The following is a 25,580-nucleotide window of genomic DNA, read 5'->3' on the forward strand; positions in this document are numbered from 1 at the left end:
TGTGTGAGTGCATGTGTGTTTGCTGTGTGAGTGCATGTGTGTTTGCTGTGTGAGTGCATGTGTGTTTTCTGTGTGAGTGCATGTGTGTTTGCTGTGTGCGTGCATGTGTGTTTGCTGTGTGAGTGCATGTGTGTTTGCTGTGTGCGTGCATGTGTGTTTGCTGTGTGCGTGCATGTGTGTTTGCTCTGTGAGTGCATGTGTGTTTGCTCTGTGAGTGCATGTGTGTTTGCTCTGTGAGTGCATGTGTGTTTGCTCTGTGAGTGCATGTGTGTTTGCTGTGTGAGTGCATGTGTGTTTGCTGTGTGAGTTTGCTGTGTGAATGCATGTGTGTTTGCTGTGTGGGTGCATGTGTGTTTGCTGTGTGGGCGCATGTGTGTTTGCTGTGTGGGTGCATGTGTGAATGCATGTGTGTTTGCTGTGTGAATGCATGTGTGTTTGCTGTGTGGGTGCATGTAAGTTTGCTGTGTGAGTGCATGTGTGTTTGCTGTGTGGTGCATGTGTGTTTGCTGTGTGAGTGCATGTGTGTTTGCTGTGTGGGTGCATGTGTGTTTGCTGTGTGGGCGCATGTGTGTTTGCTGTGTGGGTGCATGTGTGTTTGCTGTGTGAGTGCATGAGAGAGAGAGAGAGATTTCCAGTCCGGGAGCTGTGTGGACCGCCCTCCTCATCCTGACAGGAAGTTGTTAGTTTAACCTGACAGGGAAGAATTTGGGAAACTTGGCAGAGAGCCACGAGGGAGAGAGAAAATCTCCCCGTTCGGCATTAACTGTTAATAGACTGACCATTACCCCTCTCTCTTTTTCTCTCTTTTTTTTCTCTCTCTCTCCCCCTTGATTTCTTGCCTTATTTCTCCCTCATATCTCATACACACAATCTACACACAAATATTCATATGAGCTCCTGCTCACACACCCACTGCTGCACAACTAGAACCCCCCTTGTAGTCAGTTGTTCTTTGTACTGAGTGGTGAATACAGGCTCTGTGTATCCCCTTCCTCTACCTGTATCTGCTCCACCTGAATGGGGGGAGAGGCGCAGAATGATGAGGGGAGAGGCTGATGGCTGCGGGAGGAAAGGAGGATGGGGGCTGACGGAAAAGAAAGGTTTTGTTTGTGTCTGGGCTGGAGTTGTGTTTCTGAGGGCGGGCCTCTGCTGTGACTAGGACCCTCACCTGGTCTCTACCTTTCAGTGGGGTGTTTGTATGTGTCTAAGTGTTTTCCACTGTGTGTGGAGGTTTCTTTATGATGTTGCCATGGGATCTGTCAGTGGTATGGTAGTTAGAGTGGTTGTTGGTTTAGTGACAGAATGTGTGTGGGAATGAGTGGATTCATATTGTTTGTTTTGAGTGTTGTAAATCTGTGTATGACATTTGACCCCCCCTCTCTCTCTCCATCAGGGGGTAGTGTATGGAAGATGTCTGGAACAGACTGGACTCCGTGGATGAAAAAGCGACGGGCGCGAGTGCTGTGTGCTCTGGGTGCTGTGCTACTGTGCTGCCTACAGGGCGGCGCCACTGTCACTGGTGAGTAGAGCGCTGGTCATGTCACTGTCACTGGTGAGTAGAGCGCTGGTCATGTCACTGTCACTGGTGAGTAGAGCGCTGGTCATGTCACTGTCACTGGTGAGTAGAGCGCTGGTCATGTCACTGGTGAGTAGAGCGCTGGTCATGTCACTGTCACTGGTGAGTAGTGCGCTGGTCATGTCACTGTCACTGGTGAGTAGAGCGCTGGTCATGTCACTGGTGAGTAGAGCGCTGGTCATGTCACTGTCACTGGTGAGTAGAGCGCTGGTCATGTCACTGTCACTGGTGAGTAGAGCGCTGGTCATGTCACTGGTGAGTAGAGCGCTGGTCATGTCACTGTCACTGGTGAGTAGAGCGCTGGTCATGTCACTGGTGAGTAGAGCGCTGGTCATGTCACTGTCACTGGTGAGTAGAGTGCTGGTCATGTCACTGTCACTGGTGAGTAGAGTGCTGGTCATGTCACTGTCACTGGTGAGTAGAGCGCTGGTCATGTCACTGTCACTGGTGAGTAGAGCGCTGGTCATGTCACTGGTGAGTAGAGCGCTGGTCATGTCACTGTCACTGGTGAGTAGTGCGCTGGTCATGTCACTGGTGAGTAGAGCGCTGGTCATGTCACTGTCACTGGTGAGTAGAGCGCTGGTCATGTCACTGTCACTGGTGAGTAGAGCGCTGGTCATGTCAATGTCACTGGTGAGTAGAGCGCTGGTCATGTCACTGGTGAGTAGAGCGCTGGTCATGTCACTGTCACTGGTGAGTAGAGCGCTGGTCATGTCACTGTCACTGGTGAGTAGAGCGCTGGTCATGTCACTGTCACTGGTGAGTAGAGCGCTGGTCATGTCACTGTCACTGGTGAGTAGAGCGCTGGTCATGTCACTGTCACTGGTGAGTAGAGCGCTGGTCATGTCAATGTCACTGGTGAGTAGAGCGCTGGTCATGTCACAGCATCCCAACAGGGAACCAGGGATAGTCATAGAGATAATAACATGTCTGAGATAACAGGGAACCAGGGATAGTCATAGAGATAGTAACATGTCTGAGATAACAGGGAACCAGGGATAGTCATAGAGATAGTAACATGTCTGAGATAACAGGGAACCGGGGATAGTCATAGAGATAATAACATTTCTGAGATAACAGGGAACCATGGATAGTCATAGAGATACTGGGATGTCTGAGATAACAGGGAACCAGGGATAGTCATAGAGATAATAACATGTCTGAGATAACAGGGAACCAGGGATAGTCATAGAGATACTAACATGTCTGAGATAACAGGGAGCCAGGGATAGTCATAGAGATACTGGGATGTCTGAGATACCAGGGATAGTCATAGAGATAGTAACATGTCTGAGATACCAGGGATAGTCATAGAGATAATAACATGTCTGAGATAACAGGGAACCAGGGATAGTCATAGAGATAATAACATGTCTGAGATAACAGGGAACCAGGGATAGTCATAGAGATACTGGGATGTCTGAGATAACAGGGATCTCAACTAATGTGTTATTAATGATGGAGGTTTACACCAAGTTGCTTTGCACACATCAAAAGTAAGGATTCAATCCTATGTGGGTGGAAGGAGAATAAGCTATCTTAACAGTTTGTCTTAAATATGTGTATGGCAGTGGGACTTATCACTCCCTCTCTCCCATCCCTCCCTCTATCCACCATCCCTCCCTCTATCCACCATCCCTCTCTCCCATCCCTCCCTCTCTCCAACCCCTACCTCTCTCTCCCATCCCTCCATCTCTCTCCTATCTCTCCCCTCCCTCTCTCCCATCCCTCCCTCTCTCCTATCCCTCCCTCTCTCCCATCCCTCCCTCTCTCCTATCTCTCCCTCTCTCCCATCCCTCCCTCTCTCCCCCTCCCCCTCCCCTCTCCCTCTCCCATCTCTCCCTCTCTCCCATCCCTCCCTCTCTCCCATCCCTCCCTCTCTCCTATCCCTCCCTCCCTCTCTCCTATCTCTCCCTCTCTCCCTCTCCCTCCCTCCCTCTCCCATCTCTCCCTCTCTCCCATCCCTCCCTCTCTCCCATCCCTCCCTCTCTCCCATCCCTCCCTCTCTCCTATTTCTCCCTCTCTCCCATCCCTCCCTCTCTCCCATCCCTCCCTCTCTCCCATCTCTCCCTCTCTCCCATCCCTCCCTCTCTCCCATCCCTCCCTCTCTCCCATCTCTCCCTCTCTCCCATCCCTCCCTCTCTCCCATCCCTCCCTCTCTCCCATCCCTCCCTGTCTCCCATCCCTCCCTCTCTCCTATCTCTCCCTCTCTCCCATCCCTCCCTCTCTCCTATCTCTCCCTCTCTCCCATCCCTCTCTCCTCCCAGATGAAGTGGCAGTGTTCACAGAGGAGCCTCTGTCGGTGGTGCAGAAGTTAGGTGGTAGCGTGACCCTGAGGTGCAGCGCCCGACCCCCCTCGGCCAACATCAGCTGGCGGCTGAACGGGCGTGAGCTGGTTGCCGGGGCTGGAGGGGACCTGGGCGTGGTACTGGAGCCTGGCACGCTGCTCATCCCAGCCCTCACCAACCTCACCCTGGGCAGGTACCAGTGTGTGGCCAGCACCAATGCAGGGGGACTGGCCAGTGTGCCGGCCAACGTCACCGCTGCCAGTGAGTAGCTGTTTATGCATTTCTGGTTCATTTGAATAGTGAGTGAGTCTGGTAGTGTTCTGTAAGTGTGTTTTTTTCTCTTCATTTTAGGCCTTTTGGAAAAACAGCGTCACTTTCAATTATCACAGTGAGCATATCGTGTATCTTACAAACAATCAGTCATAATACAACATTGTGTTGTTTAGTGTGTAGATCTAGATTAGTCAGCAAGACCTTTGTATGGTAGTGTCATCTGACTCCATAGTGGGGAGACTGGAATAATAATGCTGTGTAGTAGTGTGGTGTAGTAGTGTGGTATAGTAGTGTGGTATAGTAGTGTGGTATAGTAGTGTGGTATAGTAGTGTGGTATAGTAGTGTGGTATAGTAGTGTGGTGTAGTAGTGTAGTGTAGTAGTGTGGTGTAGTAGTGTGGTGTAGTAGTGTGGTGTAGTAGTGTGGTATAGTAGTGTGGTATAGTAGTGTGGTATAGTAGTGTGGTATAGTAGTGTGGTATAGTAGTGTGGTATAGTAGTGTGGTATAGTAGTAGTGTAGTAGAATAGTAGTGTGGTATAGTAGTGTGGTGTAGTAGTGTGGTGTAGTAGTGTGGTGTAGTAGTGTGGTGTAGTAGTGTGGTATAGTAGTGTGGTATAGTAGTGTGGTATAGTAGTGTGGTATAGTAGTGTGGTGTAGTAGTGTAGTAGAATAGTAGTGTGGTATAGTAGTGTGGTGTAGTAGTGTGGTATAGTAGTGTGGTATAGTAGTGTGGTATAGTAGTGTGGTATAGTAGTGTGGTAGTGTAGTAGAATAGTAGTGTGGTATAGTAGTGTGGTGTAGTAGTGTGGTATAGTAGTGTGGTGTAGTAGTGTGGTATAGTAGTGTGGTGTAGTAGTGTGGTATATAGTGTGGTATAGTGTGTGGTAGTGTAGTAGAATAGTAGTGTGGTATAGTAGTGTGGTGTAGTAGTGTGGTATAGTAGTGTGGTGTAGTAGTGTGGTATAGTAGTGTGGTGTAGTAGTGTGGTATAGTAGTGTGGTAGTGTAGTAGAATAGTAGTGTGGTATAGTAGTGTGGTGTAGTAGTGTGGTATAGTAGTGTGGTGTAGTAGTGTGGTATAGTAGTGTGGTATAGTAGTGTGGTAGTGTAGTAGAATAGTAGTGTGGTATAGTAGTGTGGTAGTGTAGTAGAATAGTAGTGTGGTGTAGTAGTGTGGTAGTGTAGTAGAATAGTAGTGTGGTGTAGTAGTGTGGTGTAGTAGTGTGGTATAGTAGTGTGGTATAGTAGTGTGGTAGTGTAGTAGAATAGTAGTGTGGTGTAGTAGTGTAGTAGTGTGGTAGTGTAGTAGAATAGTAGTGTGGTATAGTAGTGTGGTATAGTAGTGTGGTAGTGTAGTAGAATAGTAGTGTGGTATAGTAGTGTGGTATAGTAGTGTGGTATAGTAGAATAGTAGTGTGGTGTAGTAGTGTGGTATAGTAGTGTGGTATAGTAGTGTGGTATAGTAGTGTGGTAGTGTAGTAGAATAGTAGTGTGGTATAGTAGTGTGGTATAGTAGAATAGTAGTGTGGTGTAGTAGTGTAGTGTGTAGTGTAGTGTAGTAGTGTAGTAGAATAGTAGTGTGGTGTAGTAGAATAGTAGTGTGGTGTAGTAGTGTAGTGTAGTAGTGTAGTGTAGTAGTGTAGTAGAATAGTAGTGTGGTGTAGTAGTGTGGTATAGTAGTGTGGTATAGTAGAATAGTAGTGTGGTGTAGTAGTGTAGTGTAGTAGTGTAGTGTAGTGTAGTAGTGTAGTAGAATAGTAGTGTGGTATAGTAGTGTGGTATAGTAGTGTGGTGTAGTAGAATAGTAGTGTGGTGTAGTAGTGTAGTGTAGTGTAGTAGTGTAGTAGAATAGTAGTGTGGTATAGTAGTGTGGTATAGTAGTGTGGTATAGTAGAATAGTAGTGTGGTGTAGTAGTGTAGTGTAGTAGTGTAGTGTAGTGTAGTAGTGTAGTAGAATAGTAGTGTGGTGTAGTAGAATAGTAGTGTGGTGTAGTAGTGTAGTAGTGTAGTGTAGTGTAGTAGTGTAGTAGAATAGTAGTGTGGTGTAGTAGTGTGGTATAGTAGTGTGGTATAGTAGAATAGTAGTGTGGTGTAGTAGTGTAGTGTAGTAGTGTAGTGTAGTGTAGTAGTGTAGTAGAATAGTAGTGTGGTGTAGTAGAATAGTGGTGTAGTAGTGTAGTGTAGTAGTGTAGTGTAGTGTAGTAGTGTAGTAGAATAGTAGTGTGGTATAGTAGTGTGGTATAGTAGTGTGGTATAGTAGAATAGTAGTGTGGTGTAGTAGTGTAGTGTAGTAGTGTAGTGTAGTGTAGTAGTGTAGTAGAATAGTAGTGTGGTGTAGTAGAATAGTAGTGTGGTGTAGTAGTGTAGTGTAGTAGTGTAGTGTAGTATAGTAGTGTGGTGTAGTAGTGTGGTATAGTAGTGTGGTAGTGTAGTAGAATAGTAGTGTGGTGTAGTAGTGTGGTGTAGTAGTGTAGTGTAGTAGTGTGGTATAGTAGTGTGGTAGTGTAGTAGAATAGTAGTGTGGTGTAGTAGTGTGGTATAGTAGTGTGGTAGTGTAGTAGAATAGTAGTGTGGTATAGTAGTGTGGTATAGTAGTGTGGTGTAGTAGTGTGGTGTAGTAGTGTGGTGTAGTAGTGTGGTGTAGTAGTGTGGTATAGTAGTGTGGTGTAGTAGTGTAGTGTAGTAGAATAGTAGTGTGGTGTAGTAGTGTGGTATAGTAGTGTGGTAGTGTAGTAGAATAGTAGTGTGGTGTAGTAGTGTGGTATAGTAGTGTGGTAGTGTAGTAGAATAGTAGTGTGGTGTAGTAGTGTGGTGTAGTAGTGTGGTGTAGTAGTGTGGCGTAGTAGTGTGGTGTAGTAGTGTGGTATAGTAGTGTGGTAGTGTAGTAGAATAGTAGTGTGGTGTAGTAGTGTGGTATAGTAGTGTGGTAGTGTAGTAGAATAGTAGTGTGGTGTAGTAGTGTGGTATAGTAGTGTGGTAGTGTAGTAGAATAGTAGTGTGGTGTAGTAGTGTGGTATAGTAGTGTGGTAGTGTAGTAGAATAGTAGTGTGGTGTAGTAGTGTGGTATAGTAGTGTGGTAGTGTAGTAGAATAGTAGTGTGGTGTAGTAGTGTGGTGTAGTAGTGTAGTGTAGTAGTGTGGTATAGTAGTGTGGTAGTGTAGTAGAATAGTAGTGTGGTGTAGTAGTGTGGTATAGTAGTGTGGTAGTGTAGTAGAATAGTAGTGTGGTGTAGTAGTGTGGTGTAGTGTAGTAGTGTGGTATAGTAGTGTGGTAGTGTAGTAGAATAGTAGTGTGGTGTAGTAGTGTGGTATAGTAGTGTGGTAGTGTAGTAGAATAGTAGTGTGGTGTAGTAGTGTGGTGTAGTAGTGTGGTGTAGTAGTGTGGTATAGTAGTGTGGTAGTGTAGTAGAATAGTAGTGTGGTGTAGTAGTGTGGTATAGTAGTGTGGTAGTGTAGTAGAATAGTAGTGTGGTGTAGTAGTGTGGTATAGTAGTGTGGTAGTGTAGTAGAATAGTAGTGTGGTGTAGTAGTGTGGTATAGTAGTGTGGTAGTGTAGTAGAATAGTAGTGTGGTGTAGTAGTGTGGTGTAGTAGTGTGGTATAGTAGTGTGGTAGTGTAGTAGAATAGTAGTGTGGTGTAGTAGTGTAGTAGTGTAGTGTAGTAGTGTGGTATAGTAGTGTGGTAGTGTAGTAGAATAGTAGTGTGGTGTAGTAGTGTGGTATAGTAGTGTGGTAGTGTAGTAGAATAGTAGTGTGGTGTAGTAGTGTGGTGTAGTAGTGTAGTGTAGTAGTGTGGTATAGTAGTGTGGTAGTGTAGTAGAATAGTAGTGTGGTGTAGTAGTGTGGTATAGTAGTGTGGTAGTGTAGTAGAATAGTAGTGTGGTGTAGTAGTGTGGTGTAGTAGTGTGGTAGTGTAGTAGAATAGTAGTGTGGTGTAGTAGTGTGGTGTAGTAGTGTGGTATAGTAGTGTGGTAGTGTAGTAGAATAGTAGTGTGGTAGTGTAGTAGTGTGGTATAGTAGTGTGGTAGTGTAGTAGAATAGTAGTGTGGTGTAGTAGTGTGGTATAGTAGTGTGGTAGTGTAGTAGAATAGTAGTGTGGTGTAGTAGTGTGGTATAGTAGTGTGGTAGTGTAGTAGAATAGTAGTGTGGTGTAGTAGTGTGGTGTAGTAGTGTAGTGTAGTAGAATAGTTGTGTGGTGTAGTAGTGTAGTAGAATAGTAGTGTGGTGTAGTAGTGTGGTGTAGTAGTGTAGTGTAGTAGAATAGTTGTGTGGTGTAGTAGTGTAGTAGAATAGTAGTGTGGTGTAGTGTAGTGTAGTAGAATAGTTGTGTGGTGTAGTAGTGTAGTAGAATAGTAGTGTGGTGTAGTAGTGTAGAGGTGTAGTACTTGGCCATCTAATGGTGTGTAGTGTAGTAGTGTAGTGCTTGGTCATCTAGTGGTGTGTAGTGGTACTATAATGATAGTGTCTGTCAGGGGACTGAGAGGGGGTCTGCCTGGAGCAGTGTAATGTGACCCTGAAGCCAGGTTGCCAGGGGAGGGAAGGAGACCCTGGGGTCGTTGTGAATGGGACCTCCTCCCTGGCTCTCAACTCTTCTCCCCAGCTCCCCAGGAAACAACCTCTCCAACAAGGGGCCAGGGTTCTGGTCTAGAAGCACGGTTTTGACTGTTCCTATAGGCCTGCTTCGGTACTGCAGTTTAACTGACGCCCAGCCCAGAAAGACATGGAGAAGTCCGATATTTAAAAAAATAGTAATAAGACACTTTAGTCATCACCTCTGTGCACAAAGCATCCATTGAATCGTCGAAGATATTAACATGTTATATTCATCCAATGTCTGCCATGTCCAATCTCTTTCTAAAACTATCCGCCGCCATTGTTGCAACCCCTATTACCAGCCTGTTCAACCTCTCTTTCGTATCGTCCAAGATCCCTAAAGATTGGAAAGCTGCTGCGGTCATCCCCCTCTTCAAAGGTAAACGATATAACCGCCATCGATAAAAGACAGTACTGTGCAGCCGTCTTCATCGGCCTGGCCAAGGCTTTCGACTCTGTCAATCACAGTATTCTTATCGGCAGACTCAATAGCCTTGGTTTTTCTAATGACTGCCTAGCCTGGTTCACCAACTACTTTGCAGACAGAGTTCAGTGTGTCAAATCGGAGGGCATGTTGTCCGGACCTCTGGCAGTCTCTATGGGGGTACCACAGGGTTCAATTCTCGGGCCGACTCTTTTCTCTGTATATATCAATGATGTCGCTCTTGCTGCGGGCGATTCCCTGATCCACCTCTACGCAGACGACACCATTCTGTGTACTTCTGGCCCTTCCTTGGACACTGTGCTAACTAACCTCCAAACAAGCTTCAATGCCATACAACACTCCTTCCGTGGCCTCCAACTGCTCTTAAACGCTAGTAAAACCAAATGCATGCTTTTCAACCGTTCGCTGCCCTCACCCGCCTGCCCGACTAGCATCACCCTGGACGGTCCCGACCTAGAATATGTGGACAACTATAAATACCTAGGTGTCTGTTTAGACTGTAAACTCTCCTTCCAGACTCATATTAAACATCTCCAATCAAAAATCTAATCTAGAATCGTCTTTCTATTTCACAACAAAGCCTCCTTCACTCACACCGCCAAACTTACCCAAGTAAAACTAACTATCCTACCGATCCTCGGCTTCGGCGATGTTGTCTACAAAATAGCTTTCAACACTCTACTCAGCAAACTGGATGCAGTCTATCACAGTGCCATCCGTTTTGTTACCATATCACCTTATACCACCCACCACTGCAACCTGTATGCTCTAGTCGTCTGGCCCTTGCTACATATTTGTCGCCAGACCCATTGGCTCCAGGTCATCTATAAGTCTATGCTAGGTAAAGCTCCGCCTTATCTCAGTTTTTTTTGTTTTAATTTTTAATTTAACCTTTATTTTACTAGGCAAGTCAGTTAAGAACAAATTCTTATTTTCAATGACGGCCTAGGAACAGTGGGTTGCCTGTTCAGGGGCAGAACGACAGATGTGTACCTTGTCAGCTCGGGGATTCGAACTTGCAACCTTTCAGTTACTAGTCCAATGCTCTAACCACTAGGCTACCCTGCTGCCCCAGTTCACTGGTCACGATAACAACACCCACCCGTAGCACACGTTCCAGCAGGTATATCTCACTGATCATCCCCAACACCTCATGTGGCCGCCTTTCCTTCCAGTTCTCTGCTGCCAGTGACTGGAACGAACTGCAAAAATCGCTGAAGTTGGAGACTTTTATGTCCCTCACCAACTTTAAACATCAACTATCTGAGCAGCTAACCGATCGCTGCAGTTGTACATAGTCCATCTGTAAATAGCCCACCCAATCTATCTACCTCATCCCCATACTGTTTTTATTTGATTTCCTTTTCTGCTCTTTTGCACATCAGTATCTCTACTTGCACATCATCATCTGCTCATTTATCACTCCAGTGTTAATCTGCTAAATTGTAACTGTTCGCTCCCATTGGCCTATTTATTGCCTACCTCCTCATGCCTTTTGCACACACTGTATATAGACTTTCTTTTTTCTACTGTGTCATTGACTTGTTTATTGTGTTATTGGCTTGTTTATTGTTTATTCCATGTGTAACTCTGTGTTGTTGTCTGTGTCACACTGCTTTGCTTTATCTTGGCCAGGTTGCAGTTGCAAATGAGAACTTGTTCTCAACTAGCCTACCTGGTTAAATAAAGGTGTTCTCAACTAGCCTACCTGGTTAAATAAAGGTGTTCTCAACTAGCCTACCTGGTTAAATAAAGGTGAAATAAAAAAACATGTAAACCGGGAGCAACCCGAAAATATAGACGGTCCATGAATCGCCATACGCGAACGTGAGTAGATTACATTGAAAACAAAGGTTGGACATCTTGGACACAGTCTCTAGGTCTGTTATATCTCAGTGCTCCCCACCTCCCCTCTCCCCACCACACCACATTCCTCTAACGGGGGAGTTATAGCTCTGTAATTTAGGGAGAGGGCTGCTTTTTTGTGAGGGTGTGTGATGTGTGATTGTGTGTGAGGTTGTGTGTTAGGCCTGTGTTTGTATCTGTGTGTGATGTTTTGTGAGGTTGTCTCTGGTATTTTGAAAGTGTGTGACTGTGTGTGTAGTGTTTTTAGAGAGTGTGTGTAGTGTTTGTAGAGTGTATTGTGTTTTTAGAGAGTGTGTGTGTAGTGTTTTTAGAGAGTGTGTGTGTAGTGTTTTTAGAGAGTGTGTGTGTGTAGTGTTTTAGAGTGTGTGTGTTTTGTAGTGTGTGTGTAGTGTGTTTTACAGAGTGTGTGTGTGTAGTGTTTTTAGAGATAGTGTGTGTGTAGTGTTTTACAGAGTGTGTGGGTGTGTGTCTTTAGAGGGTTTGTAGTGTTTTTAAAGAGAGTGAGTGTGTGTAGTGTTTTACAGAGACTGAGTGTTTTTAGAGTGTGTGTAGTGTTTTTAGAGATAGTGTGTGTGTGTAGTGTTTTACAGTGTGTGTGTGTGTAGTGTTTTTAGAGAGTGTTTTAGTGTGTGTGTGTAGTGTTTTACAGAGTGTGTGTACAGGGGTGTAGTGTCTTTAGAGGGTTTGTGTGTGTTTTTAAAGTGTGTGTAGTGTTTTTAGAGGGTGTGTAGTGTTTTTACAGAGACTGTATTGTGTTTTTAGAGTGTGTGTAGTGTTTGTAGGTAGAGAGTGTGTGTGTGTGTGTGAGTGTTTTTACAGTGTGTGTGTGTGTAGTGTTTTTAGAGATAGTGTGTGTGTGTGGTGTCTTTAGAGGGTTTGTAGTGTTTTTAAAGTGTGTGTAGTGTTTTTAGAGGGTGTGTAGTGTTTTTACAGAGACTGTATTGTGTTTTTAGAGTGTGTGTAGTGTTTGTAGGTAGAGAGAGTGTGTGTGTGTGTAGTGTTTTTAGAGTGTGTGTGTGTGTAGTGTTTTACAGAGTGTGTGTGTGTAGTGTTTTACAGAGTGTGTGTCTTTACAGGGTGTGTAGTGTTTGTAGGTAGAGAGAGTGTGTGTGTGTGTAGTGTTTTACAGAGTGTGTGTGTGTTGTGTTTTACAGAGTGTGTGTGTGTAGTGTTTTAGTGAGAGTGTGTGTGTGTAGTGTTAGAGTGTGTGTGTGTGTGTGTGTAGTGTTTTTACAGAGTGTGTGTGTGTAGTGTTTTTAGAGATAGTGTGTGTGTAGTGTTTTACAGAGTGTGTGTGTGTAGTGTTTTTAGAGAGTGAGTGTGTGTAGTGTTTTACAGAGTGTGTGTGTGTAGTGTTTTTAGAGATAGTGTGTGTGTGTAGTGTTTTACAGAGTGTGTGTGTGTAGTGTTTTTAGAGATAGTGTGTGTGTGTGGTGTTTTACAGAGTGTGTGGGTGTAGTGTCTTTAGAGGGTTTGTAGTGTTTTTAAAGTGTGTGTAGTGTTTTTAGAGGGTGTGTAGTGTTTTTACAGAGACTGTATTGTGTTTTTAGAGTGTGTGTAGTGTTTGTAGGTAGAGAGAGTGTGTGTGTGTGTAGTGTTTTTAGAGTGTGTGTGTGTGTAGTGTTTTTAGAGTGTATGTGTGTAGTGTTTTACAGAGTGTGTGTGTGTAGTGTTTTACAGAGTGTGTGTCTTTACAGGGTGTGTAGTGTTTGTAGGTAGAGAGAGAGTGTGTGTGTGTGTGTAGTGTTTTACAGAGTGTGTGTGTGTAGTGTTTTACAGAGTGTGTGTGTGTAGTGTTTTAGTGAGAGTGTGTGTGTGTAGTGTTTTAGTGAGAGTGTGTGTGTGTAGTGTTTTACAGAGTGTGTGGGTGTAGTGTTTTACAGAGTGTGTGTGTGTAGTGTTTTTAGAGTGTGTGTCTTTAGAGGGTGTGTAGTGTCTTTAGAGGGTGTGTAGTGTTTTTACAGAGACTGTATTGTGTGTAGTGTTTTTACAGAGTGTGTGTGTGTAGTATTTTTAGAGAGAGCGTGTGTGTAGTGTTTTTAGAGAGAGTGTAGTGTTTTTAGAGAGAGTGTAGTGTTTTTAGACAGTGTGTGTAGTGTTTTTAGACAGTGTGTGTAGTGTTTTTAGACAGTGTGTGTAGTGTCTTTAGAGAGTGTGTGTGTGTAGTGTTTCAGAGAGTGTGTGTGTAGTGTTTTTAGAGGGTGTGTAGTGTCTTTAGAGTGTAGTGTAGCTGTGTTGAGAAACAGGAGGTGTTTTAGAGTGTAGTGTAGCTGTGTTGAGAAACAGGAGGTGTTTTAGAGTGTAGTGTAGCTGTGTTGAGAAACAGGAGGTGTTTTTAGTGTAGTGTAGCTGTGTTGAGAAACAGGAGGTGTTTAAGAATGTAGCTGTGTTGAGAAACAGGAGGTGTTTTTAGTGTAGTGTAGCTGTTGAGAAACAGGAGGTGGTTTAGAGTGTAGTATAGCTGTGTTGAGAAACAGGAGGTGGTTTAGAGTGTAGTGTAGCTGTGTTGAGAAACAGGAGGTGTTTTTAGAGTGTAGTGTAGCTGTTGAGAAACAGGAGGTGTTTTTAGTGTAGTGTAGCTGTGTTGAGAAACAGGAGGTGGTTTAGAGTGTAGTGTAGCTGTGTTGAGAAACAGGAGGTGGTTTAGAGTGTAGTGTAGCTGTGTTGAGAAACAGGAGGTGTTTTTAGAGTGTAGTGTAGCTGTGTTGAGAAACAGGAGGTGTTTTTAGTGTAGTTTAGCTGTTGAGAAACAGGAGGTGTTTTTAGAGTGTAGTGTAGCTGTTGAGAAACAGGAGGTGTTTTTAGGCCAGTTGAGACAGAATCCCCTCACAAGATGAGACATGATGTCACAGTCTCCCTCTCTCCACCTCACTCACCCTCCTTACATTTTCTCTCTCTCTTTCATTCTGTATCTCTTCATTCTCTCACTCACTTCTCACTTTCTCTTGTTCCCTCTATTCTTTTATTTGTTCTCATTCTCATTGTTGGATATCAGGCAGTGTATATCAGTGTGTCTCTGCGTGTTTGTGTGTGTTTGTGTGTGTGCATGTGCAACTATGTGTTTGTGTGTGTGTGTGGGGGGCTGTGTGTGTGTGTGTAACTTCATGCTCAAACTTCCTCCATGCAGCATTACATGTCATTGATTAATGTGTATAGTGTGAGTCATAAGGATGTATGTTCTTGTGGAGCCAGACAGACAGACGCTGTCTTTTTGTGTGTGTGTGTGTGTGTGTGTGTGTGTGTGTGTGTGTGTAGGAAGGAAAACATTGTCTCATGGCTCCATCCTTGCAGTCCATAGCTCTTCCTCCTGGTGTGTGTTTGGGCTCTGGCCCTCCTGCTATCTCACTCTGAAGAGTCTTTCTGAGCTCTCTCCCACTGGAACCAAGCTGTTTTCACATTATGTAAAACTCCCTGTTTGAATTCCTTAGTAGACAACCAACCTCCTCCTAACAGACAGACGGACGGGTCCCTAGAACACACAGCCTTGCTGTGTTGTTGTCTTAGCTCTCTCTTTATGTAGTGTTGTGGTGTCTTTCTTTGTGTAGTGTTGTGGTGGTGTCTCTTTGTGTAGTGTTGTGGTTTCTCTTTATGTAGTGTTGTGGTGGTGTCTCTTTATGTAGTGTTGTGGTGGTGTCTATTTATGTAGTGTTGTGGTGGTGTCTCTTTGTGTAGTGTTGTGGTGGTGTCTCTTTGTGTAGTGTTGTGGTGTCTCTCTTTATGTAGTGTTGTGGTGGTGTCTCTTTATGTAGTGTTGTGGTGGTGTCTATTTATGTAGTGTTGTGGTGGTGTCTCTTTATGTAGTGTTGTGGTGTCTTTCTTTGTGTAGTGTTGTGGTGTCTCTATGTAGTGTTGTGGTGTCTCTCTTTATGTAGTGTTGTGGTGGTGTCTCTCTTTATGTAGTGTTGTGGTGGTGTCTCTCTTTATGTAGTGTTGTGGTGTCTTTCTTTATGTAGTGTTGTGGTGTCTCTTTATGTAGTGTTGTGGTGGTGTCTCTTTGTGTAGTGTTGTGGTGTCTCTCTTTATGTAGTGTTGTGGTGTCACTCTTTATGTAGTGTTGTGGTGGTCTCTCTTTATGTAGTGTTGTGGTGGTCTCTCTTTGTGTAGTGTTGTGGTGTCTCTCTTTATGTAGTGTTGTGGTGGTCTCTCTTTATGTAGTGTTGTGGTGTCTCTCTTTGTGTAGTGTTGTGGTGTCTCTCTTTATGTAGTGTTGTGGTGGTGTCTCTCTTTATGTAGTGTTGTGGTGTCTCTCTTTATGTAGTGTTGTGGTGTCTCTCTTTATGTAGTGTTGTGGTGGTCTCTCTTTATGTAGTGTTGTGGTGTCTCTCTTTACGTAGTGTTGTGGTGTCTCTCTTTATGTAGTGTTGTGGTGGTCTCTCTTTGTGTAGTGTTGTTGTCAGGATTTGGCCAGGGTTGTTCCGGTTTTTGGTCACTAGATGCCCCCATTGTGCCTTTTGACCTTTTGTTTTCCCTTGATCCCCATTATTATTTGCACCTGTGCCTCGTTTCCCCTGATTGTATTTAAACCCTTTGTTTTCCTCAGTCCTTTGCTCTGTGTTTGTATGTTAGCACCCAGCCCTAGTATTCTGTTAACTCTTGTTGATCCCGGTGGACGCTCTTGTGGAATTCTGTTTTTTGTTCTTGTTTATTTATTTTTGAGTATCTTTTGAGGCTTTTTGTGCTATACCTACCACCTTGTGGATTTACCTTTTTTGTCTTGGAGGATTACCTTTGTTCTTGTGGAATTCCTTTTGAGGTTGTGGAGTTACATGTGTTCCTGAAGGACTTCACTTTTTACTACATTAAATACACCGTCTCAAGTACTGCTGTGTCTGCCTCATCTTCTGGGTTCTGCCGACTATTCGTGGCTCAGTTGGTTAAGTGACTGTTTCTCACTCCGGAGACCCGGGTTCGTAACCGGGTCTTGACAGAAACACAGAGACGAAAATGAACCCAGAGGCAGCCAGTTCCCAGGACCTTGTTGCCATGCTGTCCCACCACCAGGAGACTGTCCAACGCCACGAAGCCGCCCTGGTTCAGCAAGAGGCCTTAATGGCTAGACATTCTCATCTTCTGTCGGAGATGCTGACTTCCATAAAGCAGATATCTGATCGACTTACCTCGGCAACAGTTCCCGTCCCAGTACCTCAGATTCACGTACCCATGGCAGTTAACCCTCTGGCTGAACCTCGTCTTCCACCTCCCCAACGGTTCTCAGGTGATCCAAGTGCTTGTAAAGGGTTTCTCACCCAATGTTCTCTCTCCTTCGAGCTGCAACCCTCGTCGTTCCCCACCGACCGGTCTAAGATCGCATATATCATCACCCTGCTGTCGGAAAAAGTCCTGGCCTGGGCTACTGCTGTGTGGGATGCCCATAGCTCCTGCTGTGCCAGCTACTCTGCCTTTGCTGAGGAATTCAAACGAGTGTTTCAAGGCCCAAGCAGTGGTCCTGACTCAGCCAAACAGCTCCTGACTCTCCACCAAGGTCGGCGCAGCGTGACGGACTATGCCATCCAGTTCCGCACGGTGGCAGCAGCGAGTGGTTGGAACAACGAGGCGCTCACTGTGTGCTTTCTGAAAGGCCTTTCCGACACTATCCAAGATGAACTGGCCACTCGGGAACCACCGGACAATCTCGAGTCCCTGATCAAGTTGGCCTCACGCATTGACCAGCGTCTGAGAGAGAGAGAACTCAACCGTAGACCTCTAGCCCCTATCAGTCCCAGCTCCGAGTCCCCACCTTTATCCTCGCTGGCTCCACCGGAACCCATGCAGATTGGACGCATCTCCCAGGCTGAGAGAGACCGCCGGATGAGGAGCGACGCTGTCTATATTGCGGCAAACCGGGCCATTTCCGTTCCACGTGTCCCGGGCTCCAGGGAAACGCTCTGTCCCGTACAGACCGGGGGAACTGTAACGGAAACATAACCTCCTCCCATCCGTCCAACTCCCGTCTGCTCATTCCAGTCACCCTTTCCTGGGACAACCACAAGCTTCACCTTCAAGCCTTGGTAGACTCTGGAGCCGCAGGTAACTTCATGGATGGTGTCTGGGCGAAGGAGAATGGCGTTCCCTTTGAACCTCTAAGTGACCCCATGAGGGTTACTACATTGGATGGAAGCCCTTTGGGATCTGGACTTGTCACTCATGTCACTACCTCCTTGCGACTTTCAGTTTCACAACACAAGGAATTGATGAACTTTCATTTGATCTCCTGTTCCGAGTTCCCTCTCGTCCTTGGATACCCCTGGCTTCACAGCCATAACCCTCACATCGACTGGTCTGTGGGCACTATCAAGCAGTGGGGTCCTACGTGCCAAGCTACATGTATTTTCCCGAATTCCCGAGTTCTACTCCCGAGTCTTTAGAATCCATCGACCTGACCCGAGTTCCCGAGTGTTACCATGACCTCAAACTGGTATTTAGCAAACAGAGGGCCACCATGCTACCACCCCATAGACCTTATGATTGCCCCATCGAACTGTTTCCGGGCACTTGCCCCCAGGGGTCGGATCTTTCCCTATCTCCACCCGAACGAGCTGCTATGGATACCTACATCAAGGACGCTCTGGAAGCAGGCCTCATGCGTCCATCCACCTCCCGGCGGGAGCAGGGTTTTTCTTTGTGGCCAAGAAAGACGGTGGATTACGTCCTTGCATCGACTACCGGGGACTCAATGCCATAACCGTCCGTAACCGTTACCCGCTACCCCTTATGGCCACAGCCTTCGAGCTGCTCCAGGAAGCAGTTGTTTTCACTAAGCTTGACCTGCGGAACGCATACCATCTTGTGCGGATCAGACCTGGTGACGAGTGGAAGACCGCGTTCAACACGCCTACTGGTCACTATGAATACTTGGTGATGCCCTTCGGCCTGACCAACGCCCCAGCGGTGTTCCAAGCGCTCATAAACGATGTGCTTAGGGATATGCTTAACATATTTGTGTTTGTTTACTTGGATGACATCCTCATCTTTTCGAGCTCTCTTCAAGAACACACAAAGCATGTCAGACAAGTACTCAAACGCCTCCTAGACAGCCATCTGTACGTTAAGCCGGAAAAATGTGAATTCCATTCATCCCGAGTACAATTCCTGGGATTTGTAGTGGAACCCGGTCGAGTCCAAATGGACCCCAGGAAGGTAGGGGCGGTAGCGGATTGGCCCACCCCCAAATCCGTTAAGGAAGTTCAGCGTTTCCTGGGCTTCACAAACTTTTACCGCAAGTTCATCAAGAACTTCAGCTTGGTGGCAGCCCCTCTCTCAGCTTTAACCAAGGGTGGCAATGCAAGGTTTTTGTGGGGAAGAGAAGCTGAGACGGCCTTCCAAGGACTCAAGCAGCGCGTCCTCTCTGCTCCCATCCTGATACTACCGACTACGGATGAACCGTTTGTGGTGGAGGTAGACGCCTCAGAGGTTGGTGTTGGAGCTGTCCTGTCTCAGAGGGGTGAAGACAAGAAGCTTCATCCGTGCGCTTTCTTCTCACACCGGCTTACCCCGGCTGAGAGGAACTACGATGTGGGGGATCGTGAACTCCTAGCGGTTAAGATGGCATTGAAGGAATGGAGACACTGGCTCGAGGGGCTTCTCACCCGTTTCAAGTGCTTACGGACCACAAAAATCTGGAGTATATCCAGCAGGCGAAGCGGTTGAACTCTAGACAAGCTAGATGGTCTCTTTTCTTCAATCGATTCCAGTTTATCCTCACCTATCGGCCCGGGTCGAAGAATCTCAAACCGGATGCCCTGTCCCGAGTCTACGCTCCTGCCATTCGAGATGACACGGACATGCCTGTCCTTCCTGCTGCTAAGATCGTGGCTCCGATTTCGTGGCAAGTTGAGGATACCGTGAGACGAGCTCAAGCTATCGAACCGGACCCGAAGGGGGTCCTGCCAATCGGTTGTTTGTCCCCAAGGCAGTGAGGACTCAGGTCCTTCTGTGGGGGCACTCCTCTCGCCTCACCTGTCACCCGGGCGTAGGTCGCACCTTGGAGTTCATCCAGCGTAAGTTCTGGTGGCCTACCATAAGAGAAGACGTTGCCTCTTTCGTCAATGCCTGCCCCGTGTGCTGCCAGGGCAAATCTTCTCACCTCCGCCCTCAAGGACTCCTTCACCCTTTACCTATTCCCCACAGACCCTGGTCCCATATCTCGTTGGACTTTATTACTGGCCTTCCTCCATCCCATGGCAATACTACTATCCTAGTCATAATCGACAGGTTTTCAAAGGCGGCCAGGTTCGTCCCTCTGACTAAGTTACCTTCTGCCAAGGAGACGGCTGAGTTGGTAATTAATCATGTGTTCCGAGTCTTCGGCATTCCTCAAGATATGGTTTCTGACAGAGGTCCCCAGTTCGCCTCAAGGTTTTGGAAGGCCTTCTGCCAACTCATGGGTGCTTCTGCCAGTCTATCTTCAGGGTACCATCCGGAGTCCAACGGCCAAACAGAGAGGATGAATCAAGAGCTGGAAGCCACCCTCCGATGTATGACTCGTAACAACCCGTCCACATGGTCGTCCTTCATTGTTTGGGCCGAATACGCGCACAACACCTTGCGCTCCTCCTCCACTGGTATGTCCCCGCACGAGTGTCAGTTTGGCTATGCCCCTCCATTGTTCCCGGACCAGGAGGCAGAAGTCAGAGTGCCTTCAGCCTTGAAGTTCGTCAGACGCTGTCGGCTTATGTGGAGGAAGACCCGTCTTAATCTTATGCGTTCCTCACAGAGGTACCAACAACAAGCCAACAGACGTCGCCGTCCCGGGCCTACCCTGCGCCCCGGCCAGAGAGTCTGGCTCTCCACAAGAGACTTACCACTACGGGTGGAGTCTCGCAAGCTGTCCCAAAATACATCGGTCCCTTTAAGGTTGCCAGGAGAGTTAACCCAGTTTCTTATCGCCTACACTTACCCAGATCCCTTAAGATTAATCCCACATTTCACATTTCCTTATTAAAACCTGTTGTTTTTTCTCCCTTGTCCCGGCAGACAGACCTCCCCTCCGCCTCGTGTCATTGGAGGCCAGCCGGCTTATACCGTCCATCGGATACTGGATTCCCGCCGGGTGCAGCGGTCCTGGCAGTATCTGGTGGACTGGGAAGGCTACGGTCCCGAGGAGCGCTCCTGGGTTCCTGCCAAAGACATACTGGACCCTGACCTCATTCGTCAGTTCAGGGCTCTCCACCCTGAGAGAGCTGGTAGGAACGTCAGGAGCCGTTCCTAGGGGGGGGGATTCTGTCAGGATTTGGCCAGGGTTGTTCTGGTTTTTGGTCACTAGATGCCCCCATTGTGCCTTTTGACCTTTTGTTTTCCCTTGATCCCCATTATTATTTGCACCTGTGCCTCGTTTCCCCTGATTGTATTTAAACCCTTTGTTTTCCTCAGTCCTTTGCTCTGTGTTTGTATGTTAGCACCCAGCCCTAGTATTCTGTTAACTCTTGTTGATCCCGTTGGACGCTCTTGTGGAATTCTGTTTTTTGTTCTTGTTTATTTGTTTTTGAGTATCTTTTGAGGCTTTTTGTGCTATACCTACCACCTTGTGGATTTACCTTTTTTGTCTTGGAGGATTACCTTTGTTCTTGTGGAATTCCTTTTGAGGTTGTGGAGTTACATGTGTTCCTGAAGGACTTCACTTTTTACTACATTAAATACACCGTCTCAAGTACTGCTGTGTCGGCCTCATCTTCTGGGTTCTGCCGACTATTCGTGGCTCAGTTGGTTAAGTGACTGTTTCTCACTCCGGAGACCCGGGTTCGTAACCGGGTCTTGACAGTTGTGGTGTCTCTCTTTATGTAGTGTTGTGGTGGTGTCTCTCTTTATGTAGTGTTGTGGTGGTGTCTCTCTTTATGTAGTGTTGTGGTGGTGTCTCTCTTTATGTAGTGTTGCAGTTAAATCAAAGTTAAATACAGTAAAATAAAACATCTGTATCTCTCCTAGCCACTACCCCCCCTGCACATGGAGATGATGTATGTGAAGTCTGTCTTAAAGTATTTAAACTGGCATTGCCAAGTAATCCTGGAGCAGTCCAGCTCCACTTTATAAATACCATTCATCCTGCTAGACCAGCATCTCACTCACACAGGGACAGCAGTACACATGCACACGCATGCGGGAACATACACAAACGTGTGTACATATACAGGAAGAGCACAGACACATACACACACCCAAACAGTAACCCATACAAACATACATACATGTGAACACACTTAACCTAAACAAATGATGACTGTGCTGAGACTGCACTCACACACATTCTCTCTGACACTGACCACCAACCCACCTTATGGTCACGCACCAACACATATATAGTTGTTCTACAGTTATCCCTATATAGTTGTTCTACAGTTATTCCTATATAGTTGTTTGACAGTTATTCCTATTAAGTTGTTTGACAGTTATTCCTATATAGTTGTTCTACAGTTATTCCTATATAGTTGTTTGACAGTTATCCCTATATAGTTGTTCTACAGTTATCCCTATATAGTTGTTCTACAGTTATTCCTATATAGTTGTTTGACAGTTATTCCTATATAGTTGTTCTAGAGTTATTCCTATATAGTTGTTTGACAGTTATTCCTATTAAGTTGTTTGACAGTTATTCCTATATAGTTGTTCTACAGTTATTCCTATATAGTTGTTTGACAGTTATTCCTATTAAGTTGTTTGACAGTTATTCCTATATAGTTGTTTGACAGTTATTCCCATATAGTTGTTCTGTAGTTATTCCCATATAGTTGTTCTGTAGTTATTCCCATATAGTTGTTCTGTAGTTATTCCTATATAGTTGTTCGACAGTTATTCCTATATAGTTGTTCGACAGTTATTCCCATATATTTGTTCGACAGTTATTCCTATATAGTTGTTCGACAGTTATTCCTATATAGTTGCTCTACAGTTATTCCCATATAGTTGATCTACAGTTATTCCTATATAGTTGTTCGACAGTTATTCCCATATATTTGTTCGACAGTTATTCCTATATATTGCTCCAGTTATTATTGTTCTACAGTTATTCCTATATAGTTGTTCGACAGTTATTCCTATATAGTTGTTCTACAGTTATTCCTATATAGTTGTTTGACAGTTATTCCTATACAGTTATTCTACAGTTATTCCCATATAGTTGTTTGACAGTTATTCCTATATAGTTGTTTCTCTTTCTTTGTATTTTTTTCTTTCTGTCACACACCTGAGAGGCACATAGGGGGCTTTTCAGTGGAAGAATGCAAGGGTGGGGAAGAGGGGGAGTAGGGAGGGAGGGGGGGGTAGCTGTAAAAACAGGGCCTGATTGATTTAGCAAATGGAGCATCACACAGTGTCTCTTCAAGACTCCACCCCCTTGTCCAGACACACACACACACACACACACACACTACCCAGCATGACATGTCTTGTGTTTCTCATATCTCTTGGTATAGGGGTTGGTAGCAGGTCGGATGGAGGTGGGGGGGCACCTGTCAAGGCCAACCCCTGTAGCTCCCCTCTCCCATTAAAACTTCCCCAGACAGCCCACACTGCCTGCAGGGGGAATAGATTAGATATGAAAAACCTCCCACACTGTCTGTCACCCATGGTAAAGTTGGTATGTTCAGCATCTAAAGTGAATATACACTTCAAAGCATCTACTTAGAAATGTATATAACGGTATCTGGTTGTCTAGTCAGTTCACTGTGTATGAGTGGCTTGGTTACGTCTGTTTTGCCAAAGAGTCGAGCAGTCCTAGAATAACAACCAGCCGTGCACCTCTGAAAATAATGGAGTGCCGCCATCTTTGTGAAACATAATAAATCAACAGAGACTGGTAGACATTTAATTAGGTTAGGGAGTTGTATTTGTGTTTCATTTCACTGATGGACTCCCTGCCTCCAGGACACACTACAGCTCTGATCATTTGTTATGTTGAATGTTCCCCCTTTCCCCCCTCTGTCTTTTGGGTTCTCTCTTTTTCTCTCTCACTTTCTTTTTAAACCTTCTTCCTCTACCTTATTTGTCTCTCTCGCTCTCTACTCTCCCCCTCTCTCTCTCTACCCCCCTCTCGCTCTCTACTCTCCCCCCCTCTCTCTCTCTCCCCCCTCTCTCTCTACCCCCCTCTCTCTCTACCCCCTCTCTCTCTCCCCCCCCCTCTCTCTACTCCCTCTCTCTCTCTCTTCCCCCTCTCTCTCTACTCCCCCTCTCTCTTCCCCCTCTCTCTCTACCCCTCTCTCTCTTCCCCCCTCTCTCTCTACCCCCCTCTCTCTTCCCCCTCTCTCTCTACCCCCCTCTCTCTTCCCCCTCTCTCTCTCTACTCCCTCTCTCTTCCCTCTCTCTCTCTACTACCCCCACCCCCTTTACTCTACTCCCCCACTTAGTGTTCTAAAGTCTAGCAATGCTATTTCCTCCCAATCCACGCTGGTTGTTCTTTCCTTGAAACTCTAGAGGCACCTCTAACCCTGGCCCAGCCGATGTAGCCCCCTCGGAGGGGGATGAGAGGTCAGGGGTCAGCCCAGTGTCTGTTCTGTGTGCAGAACAGAGTGGGAGCACATGGCCCTCCAGTAATCCCTCCAGTTTCCCACAGTAACCAACCACTAACACAGTAACCAACCACTAACCAGTCAGGCCCTCAGTCTCTGTCCCACAGTAACCAACCATTAACCAGTCAGGCCCTCAGTCTCTGTCCCACAGTAACCAACCACTAACCAGTCAGGCCCTCAGTCTCTGTCCCACAGTAACCAACCATTAACCAGTCAGTCCCTCAGTCTCTGTCCCACAGTAACCAACCACTAACCAGTCAGGCCCTCAGTCTCTGTCCCACAGTAACCAACCACTAACCAGTCAGGCCCTCAGTCTCTGTCCCACAGTAACCAACCACTAACCAGTCAGTCCCTCAGTCTCTGTCCCACAGTAACCAATCATTAACCAGTCAGGCCCTCAGTCTCTGTCCCACAGTAACCAACCACTAACCAGTCAGTCCCTCAGTCTCTGTCCCACAGTAACCAACCACTAACCAGTCAGGCCCTCAGTCTCTGTCCCACAGTAACCAACCACTAACCAGTCAGGCCCTCAGTCTCTGTCCCACAGTAACCAACCATTAACCAGTCAGGCCCTCAGTCTCTGTCCCACAGTAACCAACCACTAACCAGTCAGTCCCTCAGTCTCTGTCCCACAGTAACCAACCATTAACCAGTCAGGCCCTCAGTCTCTGTCCCACAGTAACCAACCACTAACCAGTCAGTCCCTCAGTCTCTGTCCCACAGTAACCAACCACTAACCAGTCAGTCCCTCAGTCTCTGTCCCACAGTAACCAACCATTAACCAGTCAGGCCCTCAGTCTCTGTCCCACAGTAACCAACCACTAACCAGTCAGGCCCTCAGTCTCTGTCCCACAGTAACCAACCACTAACCAGTCAGTCCCTCAGTCTCTGTCCCACAGTAACCAACCACTAACCAGTCAGTCCCTCAGTCTCTGTCCCACAGTAACCAACCACTAACCAGTCAGTCCCTCAGTCTCTGTCCCACAGTAACCAACCACTAACCAGTCAGTCCCTCAGTCTCTGTCCCACAGTAACCAACCACTAACCAGTCAGTCCCTCAGTCTCTGTCCCACAGTAACCAACCACTAACCAGTCAGTCCCTCAGTCTCTGTCCCACAGTAACCAACCACTAACCAGTCAGTCCCTCAGTCTCTGTCCCACAGTAACCAACCATTAACCAGTCAGGCCCTCAGTCTCTGTCCCACAGTAACCAACCACTAACCAGTCAGTCCCTCAGTCTCTGTCCCACAGTAACCAACCACTAACCAGTCAGTCCCTCAGTCTCTGTCCCACAGTAACCAACCACTAACCAGTCAGTCCCTCAGTCTCTGTCCCACAGTAACCAACCACTAACCAGTCAGTCCCTCAGTCTCTGTCCCACAGTAACCAACCACTAACCAGTCAGTCCCTCAGTCTCTGTCCCACAGTAACCAACCACTAACCAATCTGTTGGTTGCATGTTTATTTTTTTGTTATTTATATTTTGTACCTTTATTTAACTAGGCAAGTCAGTTAAGAACAAATTCTTATTTTCAATGACGGCCTAGGAACAGTGGGTTAACTGCCTGTTCAGGGGCAGAACGACAGATTTGTACCTTGTCAGCTCGGGGGTTTGAACTTGCAACCTTCCGGTTACGCTCTAACCACTAGGCTACCCTGCCGCCCCAGTATCTGCGTGTATTAATGTCTGTCCTGACCTCCTCTCTCTCTCTCTGTGTACCTCAGAGCTGCGAGACTTTGAGCAAGACAACCAGCAGGACATTGAGGTGGATGAGGGGAACACGGCTGTGATCCAGTGTCACCTCCCTGAGAGCCAGCCCAAGGCACAGGTTCGCTACAGTGTCAAACAGGAGTGGCTCGAGACCTCCAAAGGTATGGATCTATCATTCTGTTACAGGCCTATGTTCTCTACCTCTCAATTAGCATTCTATCCCTCTCTCTCACTTTCTCGCTCTCTCTCCTCTTACTCTCTCTGATATTGTCATTAGTACTTTCTCTCTCTCTGTCATTCTTTCTCTTTCGCTCCCCCCTCTTCCTTTCTCTG

General features: G+C 46.3%; 1 protein-coding gene across 1 annotated transcript in view; it reads left to right on the forward strand.

The window, feature by feature from the left end:
• Positions 1-25,580, forward strand: part of LOC115104496 (brother of CDO-like) — a 60,120-nt gene that overhangs the window by 21,620 nt on the left and 12,920 nt on the right. Inside the window, exons 2-4 of the mRNA XM_065007001.1 lie at positions 1,394-1,519; positions 3,844-4,125; positions 25,262-25,408. Coding sequence (XP_064863073.1) covers positions 1,411-1,519; positions 3,844-4,125; positions 25,262-25,408 — 538 coding nt within the window. The 5' untranslated portion in view covers positions 1,394-1,410. The remainder of the gene's footprint in view (positions 1-1,393; positions 1,520-3,843; positions 4,126-25,261; positions 25,409-25,580) is intronic.

The sequence above is a fragment of the Oncorhynchus nerka genome, linkage group LG22 (genome assembly GCF_034236695.1).
Source record: "Oncorhynchus nerka isolate Pitt River linkage group LG22, Oner_Uvic_2.0, whole genome shotgun sequence".
NCBI classification, from domain to species: domain Eukaryota; kingdom Metazoa; phylum Chordata; class Actinopteri; order Salmoniformes; family Salmonidae; genus Oncorhynchus; species Oncorhynchus nerka.